Source organism: Parasteatoda tepidariorum, chromosome 4, assembly GCF_982258835.1.
Source record: "Parasteatoda tepidariorum strain Cologne lab strain chromosome 4, Ptep-v5.0, whole genome shotgun sequence".
Taxonomy (NCBI): domain Eukaryota; kingdom Metazoa; phylum Arthropoda; class Arachnida; order Araneae; family Theridiidae; genus Parasteatoda; species Parasteatoda tepidariorum.
The window spans coordinates 48,391,150-48,418,121 of record NC_141758.1 but is presented as its reverse complement, the minus strand read 5'-3'; the positions used below and the strand labels follow the sequence as shown (position 1 = coordinate 48,418,121).

General features: G+C 26.8%; 2 protein-coding genes across 5 annotated transcripts in view; one reads left to right on the top strand and one right to left on the bottom strand.

Annotated features, from left to right (window-relative positions):
• LOC107443266 (L-fucose kinase) overlaps positions 1-4,784 on the bottom strand; it is a 56,909-nt gene extending 52,125 nt beyond the window's left edge. Inside the window, exons 1-5 of one of the 2 annotated variants that reach the window (XM_087161045.1) lie at positions 4,585-4,784; positions 3,289-3,440; positions 3,166-3,216; positions 2,950-3,090; positions 926-992 (exon numbers count right to left, since the gene is read on the bottom strand). In XM_087161045.1, coding sequence (XP_087017171.1) covers positions 926-992; positions 2,950-3,090; positions 3,166-3,216; positions 3,289-3,440; positions 4,585-4,654 — 481 coding nt within the window. In that variant the 5' untranslated portion in view covers positions 4,655-4,784. The remainder of the gene's footprint in view (positions 1-925; positions 993-2,949; positions 3,091-3,165; positions 3,217-3,288; positions 3,441-4,584) is intronic. The other variant, XM_087161046.1, reaches the window with a different exon arrangement.
• Positions 4,785-4,972: 188 nt separating this feature from the next.
• CIAPIN1 (cytokine induced apoptosis inhibitor 1) lies at positions 4,973-17,467 on the top strand. 3 transcript variants are annotated; one of them, XM_087161048.1, is made up of 8 exons: positions 4,973-5,112; positions 6,546-6,694; positions 7,184-7,333; positions 10,514-10,590; positions 12,039-12,180; positions 13,374-13,511; positions 14,853-14,977; positions 15,808-17,467. In XM_087161048.1, the coding sequence occupies exons 2-8, from the start codon at positions 6,547-6,549 to the stop codon at positions 15,919-15,921; spliced, it is 894 nt and encodes a 297-aa protein (XP_087017174.1). In that variant the 5' UTR covers positions 4,973-5,112; position 6,546; the 3' UTR covers positions 15,922-17,467. The 3 variants fall into 3 exon arrangements, with proteins under 3 accessions (XP_087017174.1, XP_087017176.1, XP_087017175.1); XM_087161050.1 differs by lacking the exon at positions 4,973-5,112 and adding an exon at positions 5,144-5,242; XM_087161049.1 differs by lacking the exon at positions 4,973-5,112 and adding an exon at positions 5,504-5,521.
• Positions 17,468-26,972: the final 9,505 nt, after the last annotated feature.

Below are 26,972 nucleotides of genomic sequence, written 5' to 3'. Positions count from 1 at the left end.
TCCTATATTGATTTTGATTGGTCCCTTCGATTTTGTCCATTAGTACTGCCATTAAAAGAAGAATATCCGCTTGGCCATTGGCCAGAAACAATTAGATTGAACTAAGCCATTGAAGTTAAACTATAGTGGTAGTCATAAAAAAAAGAAAGAAAAAAAAAATTGGTAAAGTTACTACATAGTTATGAAAAGCAGCTACAAAATTGTCAGAATTAGGGAAGTTCAAGGGAAATTTTCAAGGGCAGTATCTTTTACAGAGCAAATTTCCTAAAAAGTTATGAAAAGCAGCCACAAAACTGTCAAGAATATGTCTGTGAGAAAGAATGATAGTGATTAATAAACCCTACTTTTAAAATTTTCATTAAGAGTCATTTCATAAGTCCCTTACTCAGCATTAACAGTACTAACCATTGTAAGGTAAAGCTCTTTGGCAAGATTTATTATTTTATACTTTAGAAATAATAATGAAAATAACTTATAATTAGTTAAAAATTGCTTGGGAAAAAATAAAATATCTATTTCTTTGCAACAATTTCAAAGTAAATATACAAAAAGCTGCAATTATATATATCATTACAGCTTAATGAGCATTATACATAAGATATTATTTTTAACATTACTATTAGAAAATAGTAGAAATCTCGAATTTTTCTCCATTAACTGGACGCTTGGACAACGTTATTTATTAACATAAATTATAAAAATACAACTAATAAATTACTTAGGTAGAATTTGTAGAGCCATATTTTTTAAAACTATATTGTAATTTAAGTAATATATATGCAAATTCTAGATATGATCTACTTTTATAAAATAATTGCTTTACGATGAAATACTTTATGATGAAGCAAATCATAATGTTTAGCAATTTACATTTTAAAAAAAGAAAAAATTATTGAAAGAATTCAATCGCTGCATATTATCTTACTTTGGTGGCAAAGTAGCATCATATCTGAACTGCAAACCCAAACACCAGGGGGACAAGAAATAGCTAACTGAAAAAAAGTATAAATGAATAAATAAAAGTTGCACATAATGATACAATATAAATGCATCCACATAAAGAAATTTTTCTTATGTTAAATTTAAATATATCAGCAATCAGGCAGTAATAAATTGATTATGCTACTGTAATTATTACCTTCACAAAAATCTTACCAGCAAAAATTGTATCTTTCCAAATATAATAATAAAAATTTTAAATTTCTTTTTCAATAAGAATTTTTAAATTTGCATTTAATGATTTGTATTATCATTACAAAATAATGTAACACACATATATTATAGATTATTATTTAGAATTTTTCATATACTCAATGAAAAATGTGTTGTAAATTATTTTCAAACTTTTCAAAACTTCAAAAATAGTGTATTCAATCTCCCTTTTTTTAAACAAATAATAAACTTTTTGTGGATATTTGACAGAATGTTTTAATGTCATACTAAAATATACTTTGAATAAAATTTCATTTCTTCCCAAAACTAAGCATCAAGATAGAAATCTTTGGTTTTTAGAAGTGATATCAAAAAAAAAAAACTATGTTTGAGGCAAACAAAGTATTAGTGAATAAAAAAATACTCTGCAAACTATTTACTTTAATGTATATTATATATACTACAATATATAAAATCTGAGCTATAAAATGCTACTTGTTGGAGTTGTTGGTAGCCAAGATTTTTTCCAATATCACAATAACTCAAACAGACATCTCAAAGGTTCAAATTTTACTATTTAAATTTTCTGAACATATGACTTGCACAATTAAATACATTTTATTTGAATGACAAATGATTGTGATTAACTGGAAATCAAGACTAACATCACACAGCAAGGAAAATTTTTTTTCTTCCTGAAAATTAAAATTGAATTAGACAAACAAAATTAATAAATCAACTTAGTCACAATATTATAATTTCATAAATAGTAGTTTTCACCCAGAAATTTTTTGTAAAATATAATTGAGGTATATGTACCAATTGCAGTTCAATCTACTTAAAATTCTAAAGAGTTATACAGTTACATATTTATTATGAATCAGATTAGTTTCTTAAAATAAATTAGGTAAAGTCAAATTAGAAAATTGAGTTGAAGCTAGAAAATTAAACTGAACAGACATTTAAGAAGATACATAAATTTTAAAAACAATAAAATGACAGATGGGTTTTCATTTTAAAAGGATCTGTCAGAGGTAGCTTGAATCCGTACACCTGTTACGCATTTATAAATCTACAACTTAACTCTATCCAACTAAACACAAAAATTGAGCATTTGGAGATATTTCTATGCCTTCAAATCACAATACCTAATAAATTAATATCATACTATGTGATCTTTACAATATTAGTTTTAATATTGTAACAGAAATTTATCAATAACATGTTTTTAACAGTAAAAAATTGTCAATTTCGAAATAATTTTTTCATCTCCACATTGAATTGAAGGGGGGCAACTAAATTACTCTGTATAGCATCAGAACAGAGTCTTTCATTAGAGTACTTAAGATATTCTACAGGCAAAGGTTAAAAACTTTTTTAGAACTGCTCCATAAATTCGTAACTCATTAAATTTTTATTGTCACAGAAATTTACAGGGTTGTCAGAAACACTTAGAAAAAAATTTCTTGGTTTTTCCAAGACTAGTTTTATTGAATTTCCCTGATTTTTATAATTGGTGACATAATCTTAGTTGTTATTGTTTAGTTGGATCTTGTTTTTATGCATAAAATATATTACAATACATACTTGCTATTAAAATTGTATGAATTAAAAATATATACATATACATTATAAGTCTAATTTTTATCGAAAAATCTTGGACTTTAATGTACATCAAATTTAAATTACTTAATTTCCTCTGACATTCATTTTCCCTATTCAGAGACCACCTTGATTTATCAATGAAATGATTTTAACAACATAAATTTGTTAAATATTTTTTAAATAATATTTTACCTCTTCAATGAACAGAATGGCAGCATCTAAATTACTCTGTATTCCATTAGCATAGAACCTTTCATTAGAGTATTTAGAAGAGTATTCAATAGGCAAAGGTATAAATGCTTTTTCAGAACAGCTCCATAAATTTTCTCTACCCTGAATGACACAAATTAAGTTTCAGACAACAAAATTTCAAAAATAAATTTTAAAAAATACTAAAAATATACATACATTATGCAAAATTAATATGTGAGCATCAAGCAAAACATCTGATGAGATCACCTAGAAAAAAAAGGAAACTGTAAAATTGTTTACTAAAATGGTAAATGTAATTACATATAATAGAATGTATACTGTATAGTTCTGTTTAGCACTCAGATATTCTGTAGCAACCAGCAATGCATTTAGAGTAGCTGCCCCGCTACCTATGTTTTTAGCAGGATCTTCAATGGTCAAAACACATATGGATTCAGCAATTCTATGTTTCTGTTTCAGAAATGTAATCTCTGTAGAAAGAAAAAACAAAAATTTTTCATAGGAATTTTCTCTTTACAAAAGTATAACTATCAGGTTATTTTCAATGAATTAACAATAAAGTAAATTTATGAAGTGCATGCACTGTGTTTATCTTTTGATGATTAAAAAGTAATGAATTCCCATCACATCTCTTGTGGGCCAAGAGGATTATCAAGGTTAAGGCTCTACAAATTCACAACCAACAGCATAATTGATTGTAGTAATGTGGACAGTAATATGTACAGGTCGCCCTTACTTCCCAGACAAGCTTTTCACTGAATCTGTATCAATGGGTGAATTTTTAGCTTCCACCGAGAATCGAACCCCATTTCCTCAAAGACAGCTTAGTGTTTTTAAAGTAATGATCCCTCTCACCTTAACATTATAAACACATAATTATTAATTGAATTATTTATCTTTAAAATTTTTGAAAGGAAAAGATAGAGGTTACAGATGATTTTAATCATGTGACTGTAACAAATAAAATAAAATGTACTTAAACATGTAATTTGTTTATGATTTGAGTATTCCATAACTGTTAAAAAACATGCCATAGGCTACAGAAGAATATAAAGATAGATAAAAGTACCATAAAATTGAAGAGTAATAATACTATCAATAATTTTGTTTATGAATGAAATATTTTATTGGTATTAAAACCACTGCCCCAACAAGTATCCTTCCTAATTTATATCTTTTTGCCATTCAAGCATGCCAATATTGTTTGTAAAATCGCATAATATTCATCATTCTCCCTTATTCACATAATATTCATTATCCTTTAAGTAATTTGCCATGCTAATGGAAAATTCGTTAAGATATCTTTTAAAAATGAATATTAGTACTTCATATAGATTTATGATTTTCTTTCTTTCAAATTTCGGAATAATACACTTTTAAATGAACCATTACTTCCACATAAACTTTTAGTAGAAAATTTTCACAAAATTTCGGATAGGATAGTTTAAAAATATTTTCATCAACTTGAACGGAGCTTAAGATTTATCTACATGCTGCTCCTTAAATTTACCACCCTTCAAGGCACCAGTAAATGAAAAAAGAAATTTGAAAAACAATTTATCATGGAAATTAAAGTATCGATGGAACACTTCGTGGGCATGTTTAGAAACAAACCTTTTTCAGTTGATTTTACTGAGGATAGAGTAGGACATGTAATGACGATACAATTCCATTTTTTTGACATCTTTGCATCAGGTAATTTATTGAAGTAAATGACTGAACTACAATGAAATATATGATTTCAAACAAAATTGTTACATCGAAACTCCCACAATTGTTGTCTGCTAAATGTAAACACAATTTCCCAATAAAGGAATGATGCCATTTTTCTAAATAAATTCCATTTCCTTTTAAATAAATTTTTTCAGGACTAATCTTACTGTAATATTTTCTCCCTCGCGCAATACAAATATTATAAAAATGATAAAACTGCAAAAAATTAGCTTAAAAAATTCAAATGAAAATTTTTTCACAGGCAGATTCACTTTTCTCTTAAATTTTTCCCTTAAACTTTTACCTTAAACTCGAAACACTTTTCCTGTAAGAAGTGGAAGAAGTGAAAAGAACAAATTTCCTGTTGTTTACATTTTGGTGCAATATTTTCTTGAAATTCCAGGAGTAACTTCTATCAGATTATAAAAAGTAATTTTTTCTTTTTTGCCTGTAAAGTATTTGAAAGTATTATTAGTTTTTATAAATGTTCAATTAGACTTGATGACACGCTTTAATAAAATTTTAAAAGTAGAAGTGTTACTAAACTGCTGATAATTATGTAATTCACGAAGACTCGTAAATAGATTATGTATTTGACCATGTCCTTTTAAAAGAGAATAAGTGTTCGGAAGTTTTAATTACATTTAATGTAAATCATATTATTTATTTTTAATAGCTTAAAAGTAGAAGTAAAAGTTCAAAAGTAGAAGTGTTACTCAACTGTTGATAATTATGTAATTCACGAAGTTGTTTTTGGGAAGACTCGTAAATAGATTATGTATTTGACCTTGTCCTTTTAAAAGCAAATAAGTGTTCGGAAGTTTTAATTACATTTAATGTAAATCATATTATTTATTTTTAATAGCTTAATTGTTTGTTATTTTAGTTGGTTTCACTCATTTATTGTGATCTGCTAGTGCAATTTACTGCATGCAATGTCATAAAAATTCTAAGTTTGTAAATAGTCAATATAGGTATCATATCTAAAATGTGGATGTGTTGTCTTTTTATGGGTTGTCAACTATTTAAATGCTTGTCAAATTATTGAAGTTAACAAAATTTATTAAAATATTGAAATTACCAAAAATTTATTAGATGTTTGGATCACATAATGGTTTAAAAATTGTGTATATCAACAAGCGTAATTTCAAAAAAATTTTTAAAAATCTTATGAAGTTAGTTTTTACTAATATTGTTAATATCTTTATCTAGTTATTTGAGTTTATATTTTACATAATTTATTATTATTATTTTATAATGATTACCTTTTAATTTGTATAGTCTATGAAATCTTTTTTTCTCCGCTCAGAACTGATGACATATTGTGGTTATGTCCAAAAATTTTTTTAACGTCATCTTGCAAATGCCTATTAATAAGATCCTGTATTCAAGTATGTTTATGTAAATGCGAAGTCCCATTTTGACCATTTATCCTTGATTTCTGATACCAAATTTTATTTCAAAGAGTATTTTGACAAATGCTTTTTGAATTTTTATACCAAATTTTTTGTGGTAGTAATAATTGAACATTTATCATATACTTCTATCATATCTATTTTCATATATTGTGTTTCATTTTGTTCTTATTTCTATAGGCATTTGATTTTACCCCCTTGTTGAATTTTCCTTTATTTCTTAATCGAATAATATTTTCTACCTATTTAATCCTTAGTATCTGATTTTAAAAGAGAGCTTAAATTCAATAACTGGTTTAGAGTTTTATAATTATATGGTATGATTAGTAAAGGTAACAATTGCTTAGTGCTTCATAGATAAGCTGTAAATTTTTTGGTTAATCAACCAAGTTAAAAACATGGTTATTTAAATTAGTTTTAAACTATAAATTTTATTTTATTTTTTAGTATGAGTCCTAGTCCTGAAAACAGTGGCAAAATATTATTGCTTTGGGGACCACCTGCAAAGCAAGAGCATTTGATTGAGGTAGTTGATGAACTTAAAAAAACAGCTAGTGGATTAGTTGCAGTTGAAAATTTAGAACGTTTGATTGTGTGTAAGTTGAACTTTATTTTATTCATTTTAATGATAAAAATTTCAATGAGATGCTATCTTTTTATAGCTTGCAGTTTAGTAGCAGTCACTGGTAAAGTCATTAGATTATATAATAAAATTTTTTTTTTAAACTAAGTTCAGGAAAACAGAATTATTATAATATTAAAGCATGCTGAAATCATATGTTACTAAAAGAAAGCAGAAAGAAACATTATCTTTTTACTAAAAGAAACTTTATCTTTTTCTGAATCCTATTATTTATACTTAGAAAAAAATTGAAAAATCATTTTGTGAAAAATTTATGTTAGAATGAATCTGAATATATGAATATTCTTCTTTTTCAATATTAAATGTGGAAATGCAAAGAGCGTCTTATTTTGTAGATTAACATTTATACATTTTATTTTACCATAACTTTCAATACTCAATTTAGGCATTCGTTATGATTTGTTATATTTATGAGTTTATTTCGTTTTTATGTAATTTTTAGCTGATCATGCTAGCTCGTCATTTGATGTTGTTTACTGTGGAACACTTACCCCGACCTTAGCATTTCACCCTGCAGAAATATTTTCTGAAATAGCTCGTATTCTAAAACCTGGAGGGACTGTTGTCATCCGAGAATCTGTCATAAATGAAGGTAACAGTAAAGTTTATCATCATTTTTTGAAATAATAATCAATCATTGCTTTAAATTCTGTAACTTTAAATTCATTCTATTAATTAACTTTATTTCATGTATAGTCATGTATAGTATAGAAAACATTAAATTTTGTTGAAACTTTTTATAAACCTTACTTTTCTGTTTTATGTAATGTATTTGCTGGTGACATCCAAACATGCATTGTTTTAATTTTTTTTTTTTTATTGCTGCATCTATTTTTTAGTTACACACAAGATAGACAAGGTTTTAAAAATACTTTTTTAAAAAAAGAATTTGTCTAAATATATAACTATTTGAATGAATGGAGAAATAATTTTTTTCTCATGGTTTTAGAATATATTACAGACAACACTAAATCTATATAGAAAGTATTGTGTTGATGGTAGTTAATATAAATTTTTCCAATTCTTATCTTAAAGGAAATAAAAGTAGGTACATCAAAGTCACTAAATATTAAAGCAAGGAATAAACAAATATTACCAGATGTGTTAAATTGCTATTTTGGAGAAAGTAATGAAAAACATTGTAGCCAATTTGTTTGCCTAATGAAACTTGCAACTGTCACCTTTCAACTTTTCTTCTGGTATAGAGATTGTGCAAACTTTGATGTTTTCAGCTCTGCCTTTTTCACTCTGTTATTCACTAGACCTTAATAGTGATTTTGCATTTTTTCTTGTTTAAATATTGGTTTTCAATATCTGAAATGTACACTTTCTTTTATACTTTTCTTGAAAAGAATTTTAAAAATATGTATTAAGGATGGTTTTACAGAACGCTTTATATAGATTAAAGTGACACAGAAATTTAAAAACTAAAATCTTGTAAAATTTTACTTGTTTATCAAATTGTTTATTTCATTTTCAATAATTTTTTACAGTTTAATAACTTTCAGCAAAAATATATATATATAGATATATTCTCCGTCATTTTTTGCTCATCTTATTTCATCACTATCATCAGGAGAAGACATTAAATAAAAAATTGAAGGAATTGAAAAGTAATACGCTAAACGCATTGTCAAAGATCTTCAGACGTGCAATTTTATTCCAAACGGTCAATGTTCCTGTTGGAAACCGAGAAGCAATTAACAAGTAACCCCAAGAAGCTTTATTAATCCCATTTGTGATGCATTTTAGTTTGCCTAATGCTGAAATCAAATCCAGTGCTTCCATTACGTTTATTTTTGCTTTAGAAGCATCTTGCAGATCACCAAAATCAAGATAAAAAAAATAAAAAATGATTGCCGAACCAAATGTTTAGTGCAACGTTTTTAAATTATTGGATAATTCTGAGATTCAAAAGTTGAAGCTTGCTAGAAAAAATTCCACACCAAATTTTACAATTTAAGCTTTCTTACTTTTTTTAACCTCCCTTCCCCTCCCTGATTTTGACTCAAGGAAGAAATTTCTTGCAGACAAAGTAACAAAAGATAGAATAGAAGGAATCACAGTAAAGCCAAGAACAGCTAATCAGCAAGTTTTTTTTTTAATGAAGAAAAATAAAACTTGGTAAAAGTTTGTGTGAGCTTTGTGGATAGGAAAAATGATTTTGATCTGTTAGAAAAACGTAAAGTGTGAGATTTTCTCAAAAAGTGTGAAATAAAATCCGTCTTATTTTTAATTTAACATTATCGGTATAGAGAGTTTTCACGGACCAGCTAAAAATCATGTAAGACATGGGATAATGTACGAAATGGACAATGTTAAACTGCTGTTAAACTTTTGTGTGTGTATATATATATAAACTTACCAAGTATGTGATAGTTATAAAATTCTTTAATTACTTAATTAGTGCAATTTTCAATCTTATTAGGAAACCAACTGAATAATTAACTGCTTTAAGCAAATTAAGGGGGAAAAACAAAACAGCAGTTAAAAGACAAAATTAGATGTATAAAACCTATTAATCTTAATTCAATAATAAACAAATTTCTGAGACTGGTTGAAAAGAAAATTCATCTGTATTTTTTTTTCTATGGTAATCAAGTAATAAAAAAGTGCCAATTAAAAATTTTCTACTTATTGGCGTACTGATTCTCCCTCTTTCCTCCTCTGCCGCTCTCAAAAGAAAGTCAGGATTAAATTTTGAAAAAATAAAGCACTCTGAATATGATAACAAAATAATGGAAGGACTTGTGAATATTCAGTTTATTTTATTCTTTTATTTCTCGCCTACATATCACAAGACTATAATAACATTTTCTGAAGAAAAAAGATTTAAGCAGGTTAATTTAAAGCATTTATAAGTTTAATATCATTTCCCTCTTTTCTTTTCTATTCTAACAGGGTTGCCACAGGCGACTAAAATGCAACTATTTGCAACTATTTTTGGCATGAGGCGACTATGGCAATTTTTTTTGCCTGAAAAGGGTAAAAAAGCAACTATTTTCAAGAAAAGGAGACTATTGGGAGACTTTTCTGTACTCCTAGAGATGTTTTTTTTTTCAAGCATAAATTGGTGAAAAATCTGTGCCCCGCTAGATAGTTCCTGAACACTTGAACTTTTTTTTCTTAAAAAATAAAAATTTTTAAAAATTTTGAATTGCAAATTTGAGTTTTCACTTTTTAATTCGTTTAATCTGCACAAATTCCATTGTAAGTCTATTTCATTTCTCGATCACCTTTTCAATGATTATTGCTAAAAAATTCTGCATAATTTTTTTATTTTAAAATTTTTTATATTTTTTTATTGGTATTACAATGCATGAATTTCGAATTTCAGTAATCACTTTTCATATATATATATATATATATATATATATATATATATATATATAATATAAACATTTATATGAAAGTTATCATATTTGCCACCAACTTGACTGAATGGATGATGGTATATGACAATTAAGTCATTAACAAAATTTTAGTCATATTTTTGATGAATTTTTGTTCTTATTAGGCAACTATTTTCCTAGTTTTTGGCTACTATTTTCATGTTTTAGTCTACTAAAAGCAACTATTTTGTTCATTTTTATCTGTGGCAACCCTGTTTTAATTATGTGTTTATTTTCTGTCATTTTGTGTTGGGTTCTAGTTCTCTAAAAATTTTTATATGCTATATTTCTATATTTTATAAAACTCTAAACAATTCTTTTTATAAGTTAAATTATTTATTTGAATTGTGATTTAAATTCAAATATTTCTTCTTCTTTAGGTGAAATCCCTAATTTAAGAACAGCCTCAAAACTAGCTTCTGCATTGAAGTTGACTGGGTTTGTAGATGTGAGCCAGGTATGATAACATTTATTATTGTTATTGAAATTGGTACAAAACCTTGAAAAAGAACTTTTGGCATATATATGTAGACACACACATATAAATTAAAGAAAACAAAATTGATGCATTAGTATTTGTTTCTAAGTCTCTTCAGTTTGATTTAAAATTATTCTGGCCACCACTGCACATAAATAGTTTATATTAACCCACTTAATAAAATAATCATGACAACAAAATTTAGCCATAAACGATTTGAATCATATGTTGTTTCTTGTTGGAGCATGTCTAAATTTTGAAATAACTAAATTAAATAAATTTTGATTTATTTAATTTAGTTATTTCAAAATTATTTAAATAAATTTTGAAATAACTAAATTACATTGGGTGATCGGTTAACGAACAAATCGGTTCACGAACACTTTCACGAAAGATTTTTGTGTTCGGATAACGAACACTTTCAAGAAAGATTTTTTGTGTTCGGACAACGAACACATATTCGGATAATGAACAAAACGAATTCTAACGAACACTTCTCGGCCTGAAAAAAAATTAATATTAAATATTTGTTATCATTTTGCACACAAAATAAGATCATTGAAAGGAGAAATGTTTAATGCATGCTTAGTATTGATAATTACTAAATGAAACTTGAATTAACAATGAATTTAAAGGTCATTCAATAATTATTATTATGACTAAAATCAATCCTGAAAAAGAGAGAAAAGCAATCGACATTGGACATGTTCTTCAATTATGGGCTTCAATCTTCTTATGGGGCATAAGCAAAAAATGAAAAGGACTGATTAATATGCAAGACTATATGTATGTATTATTTTTTAAAAAACTTACTAAGAAATTATACATTTTTTAAAATTTAATTTTTAGGGTCTCCAGAACGAATTAATCGATTTCACATAGAAGTCTATGGTGAATCGATGATCGGTTAACGAACAATTCGGATAGCGAACATAGTCCTGGAACGGATTATGTTCGTTAACCGATCACCCACTGTATTTTCAAAATATTTTATATATTAAAAAAATTATAATATCAAAGAAAAAGTAATATCTTTTAATATTTACAAAAAATGTTTTATGTCTGCACACCTTTTATTTTCTCCTCATTTATAAATATTGCTTACGGAAATGTGTAAATGAGGTATATTCTATATAAAATGTTGTATTGCACTTATAATGCCTGTTTATTAATCTTCTACAGCAATGCTTTCAATTTCTTAAAATAAAACTGATTCATATCTCAATTTTTTACAATAACTTTTATTTTTGCGTACTTTTTCTTTTCTTTACCTCTTTAATTATAAATTTTTTTTATATATGTTTACTTCTGCTCTTTCTTAAGTCCATGGAAAATATGTTATTTTCTTTGTATTTTAGAAAATGAAAATTGTAACATTTTCTAATATTTTTGTAGACTTTAATAACTAATCAGTGTATTTTTTACAGCCAGAAACAATACCTGTAACAAAAATACATGTTGAGGATTATGATAAACATTTTCCTAGTGATAAGGATATTTCATTAATAGAGGTTAAAGCAAGAAAACCATCATTTGAAATTGGATCCTCTGTTCCTATTACAAAAAAAGGTTTCTCTTAAATTTTCTTTTTATTGGAATAAATGCAGATTTATATACTTATTAAATCTATTCATGATATTGTTTCTATTCTTGTAATCTAAACGTTATGTTAACACTGAATGTAATGTTTGAGGAAGTCTAGATCTATTGTGAAAGACTTAATAGCAGATGATTCGAAAATTACAGGAGTTATATTTAAAACTTCTGTGCTAGTAAAGTACTAAAACAAATACAACGAAAGCTTAGAAAATTTTTATTGTCATTGTAAAAATATGCAACTAAGTAAAAAAAAAATGAAAATTTTGCAAAATAAATGTAAAAAATCTTGTTTGAGTTAAAATTTATTCACAGCCAATTCTGGAAATTCCAGGAGTATTTATTCATAATTAAAGATGACATACGATTTCACTTTGAGTGTGGTTTATCATTAAGAATTAAAATTCTCTTTTACAACCAATCAAATGTTTAATAAAAAATTATCCAGTGTTAGTATCAATTATTTTTCTTGTCCTCAGTATTATTTTAATAGATAGTTCTAAGTAATTCTTTTGCTATTTCCACTTCCTATTGAACAGTTTTTTTTTCTTTTTTAAATTTACTAAATCTTTTTTTGAATTTCTATTATTTTCATTTGAGAAAATCAATTCATATATATTTAGAACATTTAATAATGGATTTATTAAACTAAAACTATAGTTTTTTTCCCCATTTAGTTTTAGTTTAGAAACTTATATGTATGAAGCAATGAATATGTATTAAATTTTTTGTTAATTTTTAATGCATACATAAGTAAAATTTTAAATTATGATTAAAATCATGCTAGATTATATTGGAAATGTCTGTAAAATTTATAGAATTTTACTGTGAAGTTTCATGAAATTTGATTTTATCTACCCTTCCTGAAATTATTTAAAAATTTTAAAAGCTTTTTATGATATTAATAGCGACTGCATTTCGGGAAATATTTTAATAGTAAGGTTTTATTTAAAGAAAATATTTACGGTTATAAGTTTTAAGGAATTGATAGTTAAAATTTTCGATCATTTTGTGTTTTTTTTAACTTTTAGTACTACTTCAAGTTGTTAAAAGTTTGGCAATATAATTGTTTCTATAGTTCTATTATTTTGTAAGTAAGAAGAAAAGATTTTAATTTGTTGTTATTCGTAATGTTTTTAGTTTAATTCTATTTTAATATATTAAAGCTTCAAGTAAGAATGATGCTGCCAAAGTGTGGATGTTATCATCTGATGATGCTCTCGATGAAAATGTTGAATTAATAAATGAAGATGATTTACTTGATGAAGATGATCTGAAGAAGCCTGATCCCTCATCATTAAAGGGTAAATATTATTTGGCTTTGTTAACAAACCAAGGTTATGCATTAATTTCTTGTTATTTCTTAGTGGGAGGATATTACTCTCTATAAGGAATCCTAAAATAGTGATGTTGCTTCAGAAGGAATAGTAATTTTAGTGCAAAATAGTTTTTTTTAAGCTATATAATTTTATTGGTTGTAAATTTGGTTGAATCCAACCATTTTATTCATCTATCAATGTGATATCTATGCGATTTAATCAAATATCTGCATAAAATTTTTTTTCTTTAAGTGCTACAATTAACATGCATTACCTTATTATGAAATTTGGAATATTGGAGAAAAAAATTATGAGCTATTTCTTTTTTTCCTTTAAAAAAAAAAAAAAAATTATTACAGAGTATAAGGGTATAAAGATTTTTCTAAAGGTTCCTCACATTTGAAGGTTAGGAAGGCTTAAGCTAGAATAATAAAAATTAATTTTACAAAAAAGCTATTGTTTTTAATTTATTTTTAATTACAAATTAGTTTTATTTGAATACAAATCTTATTAAATATTTAAAAAAATTGTTTTATCCTTTACTTCATTCAACATCAAAAACAGAGTCTGTTGTTTCAAAACAAAATATATCTAAGCATCTGAACATTTTAATTTAAATGTAATATTTAAAGATTGTCCCAAGATAAAGGTAATTAAGAAAATAATTAATGTATCAACTGTTTATTATTATTTTTTTTTTAATTTAGTGAAATTTTATGCTTTTTATAAAAATATTTCATGCATATATTTTTAGATATTTTAACTAATGTACATTTCTAGGCTTATTTGACTGTTTCCATATTTTTTTGACACTTTGTTTCGAATTTGAGTCTAAATCAAAGATGAAAAGCATAGTTAACTATTCACATTCAAATGGTTAAATTCAAAGCAATTTCATGCTACTCTTTAATTTGTTAAAAATCTTAGTTTTGTTGTAAAAATAGCACATTAAAGATGTTTATTGCTAGATGCACATCTTTATAAATGTCTCATCAGCAATGCTTCCATTGCAAAAATACATAATATTGGATAAAATTAAACTGTCAAAAGTATTGTGTTAATTAAATGAATGTTTTTTTAATTTTTTTAAAAATTATTAGTGTTATTGTGAATGTCCTTTAAAATTGAAATTCAACTCTAGTAACTATAAGAAATTTATGTATTATGCTTTAGAAATGTGATAATCACAATACTTTTTTATTATTTTATATTTTTTGTCTTTAAATAATAATGCCTTCTGTAGCATGCTTTATAAATTTTCAGTTTCATTTTGTTTTCCAATTTTTAGTTTTTTTAAGTTTAATCTTGGTTATTTATTTAATTTAGTGTGTGCCACTACAAAACAGAGGAAAGCTTGTAAAAACTGCTCATGCGGTTTAGCTGAAGAGCTAGAAACTGAAGCAGCTGCTAAAATAGAAAAAAATAAGTCTGCTCCATCTGCTTGTGGCAATGTAAGTAAATATTAAACTTATACCAGTAGTGATTGTGTTCTGGGTGTACCCAGAATTCTGGGGTTTTGGTATCATCCATCCTCGTCTAAAAACTAGGAGCAGGCCATGTGATTTTTTGTGTGAATATTGCGGTATTCCGCATATCTCAAGACCATTTGTTTGCGGAATTCTGCAAATCAAAAACTTGCAATCAGACTAAATTTTTGTGGAGTTTCACAATCTAAAACTTACATTTTGAAGCTTTTGATTGGTTTAACTAGTTTTTTGATGCCGTAAGCTACCAGCTAAGGTTCAGAAAAAGCAGTTACTGATGCGTAGCTGGAAAAGTTTGTAAATATTTATTTTTCAAAGGAAAAAAGAGAAAATCCTTTAAAAATGATATATATAATTTAAAACAAGTTTAAGGATTAACAAAGTTTAAATATTTCATTCATTTACATTAAAAAGTAGGTCAGCATTATGTTAAATTTGTGATACTCTAACTACCACAGATTCTCTGTAGTGTCTTCGTAGTTCCTCCTCATATGCTATAGACAGCATAAATTATAATGCATTTTTTTGGGAATAATATAATGCAAATATAGGGGTAAAATGGATGTTTGTTTTGTGACTTATAATTAAGTGCTTATGACAAAAGAATGTTTTTTTACCCCTTGATGAATACAGCTTTATAATCAGAAGTAAAAATTGCAAAATGTATTATTTTGAAGAATCTGTATACATAGTTCTTTATTGTTGTATATATTGTATGCTTGTTGAGCTACTAAATCCTGAAATAGTATTGGAAGATGTTTTATACTAAGTATTTCTTTTTTTATTTTATTTTTCAGTGTTATTTAGGTGATGCCTTTCGTTGTGTCAGTTGTCCATATTTGGGAATGCCAGCCTTCAAACCAGGTGAAAAAATTTCACTTTCAGATCGGCAACTTAAAGCCGATGTATAAGGTAGCATAGTGAAAAGTTACCATGATGTGAAATTCCAAATATTAGTGCAACTACTATCAATTGTCTCTTTTACTCTGTTGCTGTATTAATAACTTTTAGTTGTAAAATGGAAAATAAGTTCTCTGTACTTAAAGCACATTGTTTCTCTAGGTTTACTGCATTTTCCTAGCTCTCTTGTTTTAAACTTATTAATTTTATGTTATTATTTCAAATCAATCTGTTTTTAAATTTTTTTTTTCTATAATCATAAATTTGCTTTTCACATTTGTTAATACTTCGTAACTAAGTTATCAGCTTACTAAGTTATCTAACTGTTACTAAGTTATCTTATACTGCAGAAAATGCGGGTAATCTTGTTATCTAAAATAGAGCTATTATTTTTAAAAACTTCAATGTGAAAATTATTCTGTTTTAATTAACTGAAACTTTTTTAACAAACTTAGAATATGATAGTCCTGTTTATAATGAAATGAGATGTTAATAATATCATAGTTTTGTTTATAAAATAATTCTCAAGGCTTTTAGTGTAATAATAGTACAATAATCATATAATACAATAATATAAATAACAATAGTACAACTTACAAGTAGACAACTTTTAAAAACTTCAATGTGAAAATTATTCTGTTTTATTCAACTGAAACTTTTTAAACAAATTTAGAATATGATAGTTCTGTTTATAAAATAATTCTCAAGACTTTTAGTGTAATAATAGTACAATAAGCAACTAATACAATAATGCAAATAATAATAGTACAACTTACTAGTAGACAATTTAAATTAAAGCCATATTCAGAATAATAAAGCCATATTCAGAAGCACACTTTTAAAGCTTCCACAGTTTCTTGTTTGTGAATATATGATTCATAATTGTAGGCCAGCAATAACTTAGAAATTTGTAAAAACTGCATGATGTGATATGTAAATAGTTACAGATTGTTATATTAAATATCTGTATCTGGTATATACTTTAATAATAATCTTTAAAAAGTTTTGGTCAAAACAAATTGATTATAAATATATTTATCTTTATTTGTATTTTTCAGAATTTGTTTATAAATTTCTCTACTTCTTTTCTCTATTGAACAAATAATGACCCCCGATTTTTTCCCAATGTTTATTAACATATGTGGCTCATAAAGAAATGTTTTGAAATAAATTTTATACTTATCTATGTAAAATATCAGTTTTTTTTCTTCATATAGTCGTTTCCTAATGTCACTTTTTAGTTAAAATCTTTATTATAATATTGAAATTCAAAATTCAAATTTTTTTGTGAGGGAATAAGCTATGATATTTGCTATTTTTGATTTAAATATTAGTTTCAATTAAGTTTTTTAATTGGAAAATAACTAAACCATCTGTGTGAATTTTTTTATAAAACAAAATATACATATCATTAGTGGAACTGATAAGACTTCGTGTGTTACTTTTATTTTAAAATTTCTTTTTATATATAGTAATATAAAATATAAGTTAATCTCAGAGTTCCTTTGTTTTGTTGCAACAGTGTAACATATACATAATAAAAATTTCATTTTTAAACTGTTTTTCTTCATTTAAAATGGCTTGTTTTATTGTGTTTTTAAGAGAGCATATTTTTTACTATTTCGAAAATAGAATGAATTCACGAAATTTTTTCAGCAAAAGTACTAAACATGTTGATTAGAAATCAAAGAAAATTTCCTTGTGTTTCAACTCTGATCAGGGGTGGCCAAGCTCCTTGATAGTAGAGCTATTTTTCAAAATTTGAAATTTTTTGCAAGTCGCAATTAAATACGTATTTAAAAGGTATGCAAAAAATTTATTAATTATTATTTTTTTTACAGAAATTATATTTATTGAAAGCATATAAATAAAATAACAATATGTGTATTGAATTTAAATATTAAAAATTAAACACATTTATTTTACTTCTCTTGGTATTTCATTAAAATTTAGTGAATAATTGGTGAGAGCACTTCTCAATAATTCTTTGAGATGCTGGTTAGTTAATACTGTTTGGATTTCATGAATTTTAGACTGAAATAAAATGATTCACATAAGTAAGTTGTTCCGAATATTGAAGTAATTCGACAAGCAGCCTTTTTTAATTCAGGATACTTCGATTCTGGTACAAATTTCCAAAATTCAGTAATCAACGTCGACTTATATTTTAATTGTAGAGCTTGATCGTCTTACATCTCTATTAATTCTAATTCTTCAGATGCTTTTTGGGTCATAATTATATTGGAAATGAAAAACTCACCTTGAATTATGTTAATTTCAAACGGATTCAGAAAAATATTAAAATATAATAGCACAAAAATGAAAAGGGAACTCTGGTACATTTATCGAGAGCCACAAATAATCCTTCAAAGAGCCGCAATGTGGCTCGTAAGATGCAGGTTGGCCACCCCTGGTATAGATCAATCCCTTTGATATAGATAAATTCCCTTGACAGCAAGGGTATATCAATATAGGGACAGATTAATATAGGGTCTCTAAGGTACAGTAAGGGTGTCTCTAAGATATTTGAATTTTAGGATGGACATTTAAATATGGTTCTGTTCATTTTGCTGACAACTTCAGTAGCCAACATATTGCTGATTGTTCACTTTACAAGCCTAAATATTTTGATATTGATCAGGAAGAGTTTTGATGATGCTTTTATGTGATTGTGTAAGAGATCTACAAGATTTCTAAATTTATATTAACCAGTTAGGTGTTTTTCTAAGGAGGAAATCTCTCTGTATTAAAAAATAGCCACTGTTAATCGCTATTCCAGAAAATTTCTCCCTGCCTGCATGTCACTCTCATAGCTCAAAAACTATTTAATGAAGCAATTTAAAATTATCCTCATTTCTAGACAAATTTTTATTGAACGTTCTGTTACTAAAATGGTATTTATCTGGTTATTACCTTTCAGAGATGGCAAAATTCATACTTTTTTTGAAGAAAAAAAAAGATTTATTAAATTTAAATTAGATTTTTTTTTATTAAGATAATGATTTTTTAAATTTTAAAAAATATTTTCTTTTTCTTTTTAAATTTTTGTTATTAGCGGCTAAATAATCCGATAAAATATATTAACAATACTTAATATTGTTTAAAAACAATAATATTGCTGAAATAGTTGATATTTCTATCTAAAATGTTTCAAAAATTATTATTTAATTATAACAAACTAATCACTGAATCAAAAAAATTTTTATTTTTGCCCTAACTAAAGAATCCTAAGAAAATTTTCAACACAGGGAGGCAATTAGTTATATATCCATTGAAGAGTAAATTAGTTAAGATATGAATATACTAAAAAAAAAAACTTGTAAGTATTTTTGGGCAGAATAATTTCTAAGATATTATAATCACTAACAACATATTTAATACATTGAAAAAGTATTTAAATAAACATAAAACTGATGGGTATAATAGAAATATGTTTATTTCCAGCAAATTATTTCACATTTAAAGCTAATGGAAAATCATAATTTAACAGCATAACCTTAACTCTTATCCTCTTAAAGTCTTCAATTTTAATTATTTATTAGTCTGTTTAGAAATATGATAATTTGCCCTTTCATTATTTCTTTGGATTATTTCATTATCATCACCTTTATTATCTGTGTAAAATTTCACTTAAAAAAAAAAAACACACTAAAGAATATTTTTATAAAAATGTTTTCGACTTAGTAATTTAAAAAAAAAAAATCAAATGGTTCCAACCAATGAGTTTTTTTTTAAACCATTGTTGAATTAAATCAATGTTTTTTTTTTTTAAAAAAATCAAATTATTTATATAGTGATAAAAATTCTTGTTACTTGAGTTATTTGTTTCAGAGTTAAATATTACTGTCTTAGCGCCAATTAATTCTGCTTATCGAAAACTAATAGAATTGTCCTTTTTTAAACAGTCAAGTTGCATTTTGTAACTCTTTACTATTTGTTTAAATTTTGAATTAGTTTTGAAACAATTAGTTTAGATTGACAATTTTTGGGATTTTTCGAAGTAAGGAAAAAAATAATCACAGTAAAATTAAAATTTTTTGCAGCAATGTGCATTTATAACTAAAGATATATAACAAAAACGTCATCTTTCCTTAAATTTCTAAGTAGTTTTGGAGTTATGTTAATATTTATGCAAAATAATATCCAGAGTTCTCTGAATCATTATTTGCCTTCTACCTCCCTTTTCCTTTCTGCTCACGTGATGTGTGAAAGATGCCAGACTATCCTTTTAAGAATAAAGGAATGAAAAAGAGATTTCAATTTGAATTCCCATGTTTGGTATATAAACACATTCATGTAATAATGATTTTAATCTGAATTTTTTTTAACGTTATTAGCATAATTTGAGAATGGGTGAAATGCGCGTGCAAAGTGATCTGAAAAGAACAGTGCGAGTTCTGCACTGTTCTTTTCTGCAAGAATGTCAATGTTTTCGTTACACTGCGTAATTTACATTAGAGAAAGCTATCAGGAGGGGAATTTAAACATATACAGTGAAACCTGCCAAGTTGACCACCCTTGTAAGTTGGGCACCTGCATAAGTTGACCTCAATTATCAAGAACGGAATTTTTCCTATATAATATAAAGAAGCAAAACCTTTGTAACTTAACCATTTGTCTATCTTGTATGTTGACCACTGAAATAAGTCAATTTTGTCTATGAGTATTATGAAATTCTATTCTAAAACCCTCATAAGTTGACCAGGAAAAAAAAATTCAGAAAATTTTCTGTCATTTTGGCAATGTGTGTTAAAATTTCACTTGTTTGGTGAAATAGTGTAAGAAGCTAATCTAAACCCTTTTGTGAGTTGACCATCAGGGGAAACTGTAAGGGGTCAGCTTTTGACCATTTCTTTCATCCGTTCATTGAAAACAGGTATGTGAGTTGAAAAGTTGCTCTTCCAGTCACAATAGTGAGCATTTGAATAAATGAATGCTCTGAAATATGCTTTGATCTTTTATTTATGGTCTTTGATCTTTAAGGGTAGTAAATAAATTTTAAAGTGTTCAAATAATTTTATTTTGTTAAAGTTTTCAAATTACATGTTCTCGTGTTCTGATATTTTAAGAAATTATATTTATTAAACGCTTCACGTGCATAACTAACGAAATAATTTTTTTTTAAAAATTAGTTAAATATTAGAATTATATGTATCAAATTGAAGTTCATTCAGGTTTAAACGCATTTCTTAAGATATTCATTTGCATATTTTCTGAATAAATTTTTTAAGTCAAGTAAAAAAAAAATTTTAATTTATAGCAGCGAAAAAGTAAACAATGACCCACCCCCTCTATAAGTTGGCCACTTGTCTAAGTTGACCACTAAAACAATGCACCACAAGTGGTCAACTTACACAAGTTTTACTGTATATTCTTTTTGTAGTTACAACGTCAGAGGATGAACGTCGTATTTAGAGTAATTAAATTATGAAATAGCGTTTTCTAACGAACGAGTCTCAAATCTATGCCAATATTTTGCTGTGCTTGTCACTCTATTGGTAATTTTACCCCTAGCGGACTTATGGATAGGTGAAAAAAAAAGCACATAAATTGAACTGAAAAAAATTGAGCACTGGTGAGAGATAAAAAGCTAAGGATGTAGTCTATATTTAATTTTAAAAAACAAACTACTAAAGTTATAAAGTTAAAAGTGAAGAATCGGATGCCCGGATCATATGCGTGCTTCGAACCTAATTGGCTGCTGAATCAGGTTCGATACACAAGCGTGACGTTTCTTGCAGGTATCCAATTAAATCTGATCTGAAAATTAATTCAAAGTAATAATAAACCAACGCTAATAGTTGTATCGTTAGCACGCCTGTCTCTACCACGTGATTAAGACAACTATGTGATTTCATCCGTATATTTTTTCTCAAGTTGCAAGTTCACATTTGAATAAGAATTAGGAGAAAGAAACCAGTTCAGATCAGTCTGAAAGGATCGTTGTCAGCAGATCCGGGGGTTAGCAAGCAAATTATTCTTTTAAAAAAAGTATATTTTCATAATTTGTAGCTATAAATGGAGGTGTGTGAGTTTTGTTAAGGATAAACATTTATGAAATGATTGAAAAAATTTTTGCTCATTAAATTAACTTACTAGTCAAAATTCATTCAGGAATTTAATCCGCTTTAATATACAATGCGAATGGCCCGGTGACTTTAAATTGTTTCATTTTAAATGTTTGTTTGCCTCATAAGTAAGGTGATATAAGAAGCAAGAAAAGTGGTTTCACCGAAGGTTTTATTTAACGAGCTTTTTTTTTTTGTGTGTGTGTGTGTGTTTAATTATGAGGAAGGGAAAACTTCTTCGCTCGCTACAGAACCAGTTTTTGTTAATATTCGGAGCAAAGAAGAGATTTTTATGAGGGAATTATTTTCTTTTTGTTTCGGCTTTAAGTTCGGTTAACAGTTAGCTGAGTCACAAAATGAAAATTTGACTAGTTGTCCATTGATATACTCATATTTAATCGTAACTGATATCGTAATTAACATTCTTCAGACGCGTCCTTTTTACTGCTGATAACATTTTAAGTGAAGCTTTTTAATTGCATCACGTCGAAAATTGTACTAGCCTTCTATCATGCATCAACTGACCTTTTCTTGTCAATTGATAAATAACATTCCAATATTTATATTAAATCGTTGCTTTTTCTTATTTGACAAAAATATAATAAAACTTATGACTCGAAAGTTCCAAACATATTTCTAAGTTCCCCAACATTTTGATGAGATAAAGAATTCTAGTAATATGCTGACGGAAAGTTGGAAGTTTTTGAAATGTTGAACGAATGTAGAATGCGTGTGTGGGAAATATTTTGGCGCATATCTTTTCTCCAACTCACACCCGTGCCAAATTTCATTGAAAGCGTTCCAGTGATTTTTTTTTTACCTTACAGTTTTCATTAGACAAGACTACGACAGTCATGGGAATTTAGTTTCGGACAGATATAAATCCCGGATCAGATCAGGTTGAATAGGCGTGTCCTCTATTTAATGGCATTAACCTTTTTAGAACTAGACTAGAATTTTATTATTCACGATTTTTGATACGTGTTGCACTTTCTCTCTCTTTTTGTATAAAATTGAAAGTTTTCAATCCTGTATGTTAGTTAATAATTCGAGAAAGGATCACTAATTTGCAATGCGTTATTATTATTATCATTATTGTTATTTTTTTTTGTCAGCTGATTGCAAACATTCCGCGTATGTTCCGCGCTATTTTCGTTTATAGTAATATCTGGAAAAAATGAAATTTTTTTTTTAAAAAAAAATGCATTGTTATAGTTTAAACATTTTTTTTAAATGTGATATGCGTGACAATTAATTTTTAAAAAAATATATATTAAGCTAATAATAATGAAAACAAGAACAGAGCCGTCACTAAATTTTGAGAGGCCCCAAGTAAAACAGATGGCGGGATCCGTAAAAATATGGCTAACTTAGAATCTTGTTGGATTTTCTCATAATTTATTAAATGCATTTATACTTTTTTCCCCCTTAATTGTTAAGTTGTCCGTTTCTAGCAACGGATCACCTAAAAAAATTTTCTGTTATCATAATTATTATTGTAAATTTTTTCTTAAAATTTTTGAGAATCTTTTAATTTTTATTTGCTAATATATCAGGCACAGGGATTTTAGAAGTGAGAAACCTTGCGTAAATAATCATGTAAAATACTTCAGTGCATCTTATTTTATTATTTTGATTTTTTTAACAAAAATGTAGAGACCACTATGTTTAGGTCATTGCAGTTGTTTATATGATAGTAATAGAGGTTTTTGACTTTTAATTCCAAAGTGTATATATATATATATATATGTAATACAAAAATTATAAATACTTTTGTATTAATAAAACCATTAAAACTCTTTCGTTTTCATATTAGAAGCATTAAATGATTTTCTAAAATGCGTAGAGTTACAAAGGTATGTACGACTGGAACCTAATTACATCAATCTCTGTAAGTATTTAATGCGAGACCGAAGGTTTTTGCATGTCTCTTGCTGAATAACTTGTTCCATAAAACATCAGCCGGAACCATCCGGAGTTTCGTCCACACCCCCTCCCTTGTGGAGTGGGGATGTGAACTGTTATAACCACCAGCCTATCTTTAAATGAACCTTTTTAGAATGTATAATGGCTTATGACTGCATTATTAAATCTGAATACAACAATGATAACAGGGATGTAGCCCTGTTATTATATATATATATATATATATATATATATTCTATTTTGGGACATTTCTATTTTGGGATATATATATATATATATATATATATATATATATATATATATTCTATTTTGGGACTCAAGGCTGAAAACATACCATTGAATTATAATTAGATTTATATTTCAAAAGAGTTATTTTTAGAATCTTTCCCTCTTTCACTTCCATATTAGGAAGCAGTAAATGATTTTCCTTAATGCGTAGGGTTACAAGGTATGCAACGATTGAGGCTTCTCACCTCCTTTTCTATTAGTATATAATCCGGGAGCGATTGTTTTCGCATGACTCTTGCTGTATGATGTTTTCCATGTAAGATCTGCCGGAACCATCCGGAGTTTTGTTCACACTCTCCCTTGTGGACAGTGGATGTGAAATGTTATAGCCGCCAGCCTACCCGTAAATAAAACTAATGAAGGAATAATTGGTTCACGACTGAATTATTTGAGCTAATTGTAACCAATGATAACAGGGATGTAGCCCTGTTATCATTGCAGAAGTTGACCTTGTTCGAAAAACCAACCTGTGTTTTTATTGATATATATCCTTTTGAAAAAGTACATTCTTGAATAGAAACTTGTGTACTTTTTGAAAAAACCCACTTTTTTGCAAAGTAGTTTTTTTTCATCAAAATTTATTGTACCTGGTCTATAACTTTTAATTCGAAAGCAAAGTAGTTTTAAATTGTTGTTATTTAATAGAAACTTCCAAACTTTTGAAGATAAATCATTTTGATAATTTAGCTTTAATCGCAATATAATTTAGAAGAATTAGCGTGATATATAAATTGAAATGCATTCAACTTGTTTTGATAGCATGTGCCTTTAATTTGGACAGAAATGTGAATTATCTGTTTTTATTAAGAATACACTGAGGTTTGTGAAACCTGCCGAATACGTTTTAAATCTTATAAAATAATTATATTTTTACTAAGCAATATTTCCATAACGAAATATTGCTTAGTAAAACTAATAAATAAGTTATTTCTCTGAATTATTTAAATGAGTTATTCCTCATTTAATTATGAGTTAAGAATTTTATAAATGAGTTAGAGTTTTGATGTGAGACCGAATTTACATTTTGAGGCTATCTAGGAAGATTATAGTGGTTTAAATTATAATTAAAACGATTTTACTTTATTTGAAGAAAAAAGTTATCAGTTTTAATAAAATAAAATAATTTTATGCAACTTGAAAAAGTTATTACATTTTCTTAATTCAAAGTAATAGATATAATGCATACATTATTAAAGAATATTAAAAATTGATTTTGTATATTTTAATCATGTCTATGAAACTAATTAGTATTTAATTGTTTGAGATTGCATTGAAATTAAATTAGGTTTTAGAATTTTTTTTAAGATTCGTAAAGTTAAAGTTTATTTAGAGTTTGATATAAACAATTTTCATATTAAAGAAAAGCTAACGAAAGAAGTTTCTGGAATTAACGCATTGAAAATTGAAGTAGAATAAAGCATTTTTATATTTTACAGCTAGGAGGGCATGAAATTTGAGTTCTCTTGATTTTTTTTTTTTTTTTTTTTTTTTTTTTTTTTTTGTACTTAGCAAATTTTCAATTCGCGATCGCAACGCTCGAGTACGCCGTCTAGCGGGAGCCTGTAAATATCGGACATTAATTTATCACGTTTTCATTTAGTTCCATCAAAGTCATTGACTGAATCAGACGCCATTTTTTAGCAGCAAATAAGAAACAAAATTTCAAAGAAACAAAGAGTAAGAAACAAAAGAAACAAATAAGAAACAAAGTGTATATATATATATATATATATGTAATACAAAAATTATAAATACTTTTGTATTAATAAAACCATTAAAACTCTTTCGTTTTCATATTAGAAGCATTAAATGATTTTCTAAAATGCGTAGAGTTACAAAGGTATGTACGACTGGAACCTAATTACATCAATCTCTGTAAGTATTTAATGCGAGACCGAAGGTTTTTGCATGTCTCTTGCTGAATAACTTGTTCCATAAAACATCAGCCGGAACCATCCGGAGTTTCGTCCACACCCCCTCCCTTGTGGAGTGGGGATGTGAACTGTTATAACCACCAGCCTATCTTTAAATGAACCTTTTTAGAATGTATAATGGCTTATGACTGCATTATTAAATCTGAATACAACAATGATAACAGGGATGTAGCCCTGTTATTATATATATATATATATATATATATATATATATATATATATATTCTATTTTGGGACATTTCTATTTTGGGATATATATATATATATATATATATATATATATATATATATATATATATATATATATATATATATATATATATATATATATTCTATTTTGGGACTCAAGGCTGAAAACATACCATTGAATTATAATTAGATTTATATTTCAAAAGAGTTATTTTTAGAATCTTTCCCTCTTTCACTTCCATATTAGGAAGCAGTAAATGATTTTCCTTAATGCGTAGGGTTACAAGGTATGCAACGATTGAGCCTTCTCACCTCCTTTTCTATTAGTATATAATCCGGGAGCGATTGTTTTCGCATGACTCTTGCTGTATGATGTTTTCCATGTAAGATCTGCCGGAACCATCCGGAGTTTTGTTCACACTCTCCCTTGTGGACAGTGGATGTGAAATGTTATAGCCGCCAGCCTACCCGTAAATAAAACTAATGAAGGAATAATTGGTTCACGACTGAATTATTTGAGCTAATTGTAACCAATGATAACAGGGATGTAGCCCTGTTATCATTGCAGAAGTCGACCTTGTTCGAAAAACCAACCTGTGTTTTTATTGATATATATCCTTTTGAAAAAGTACATTCTTGAATAGAAACTTGTGTACT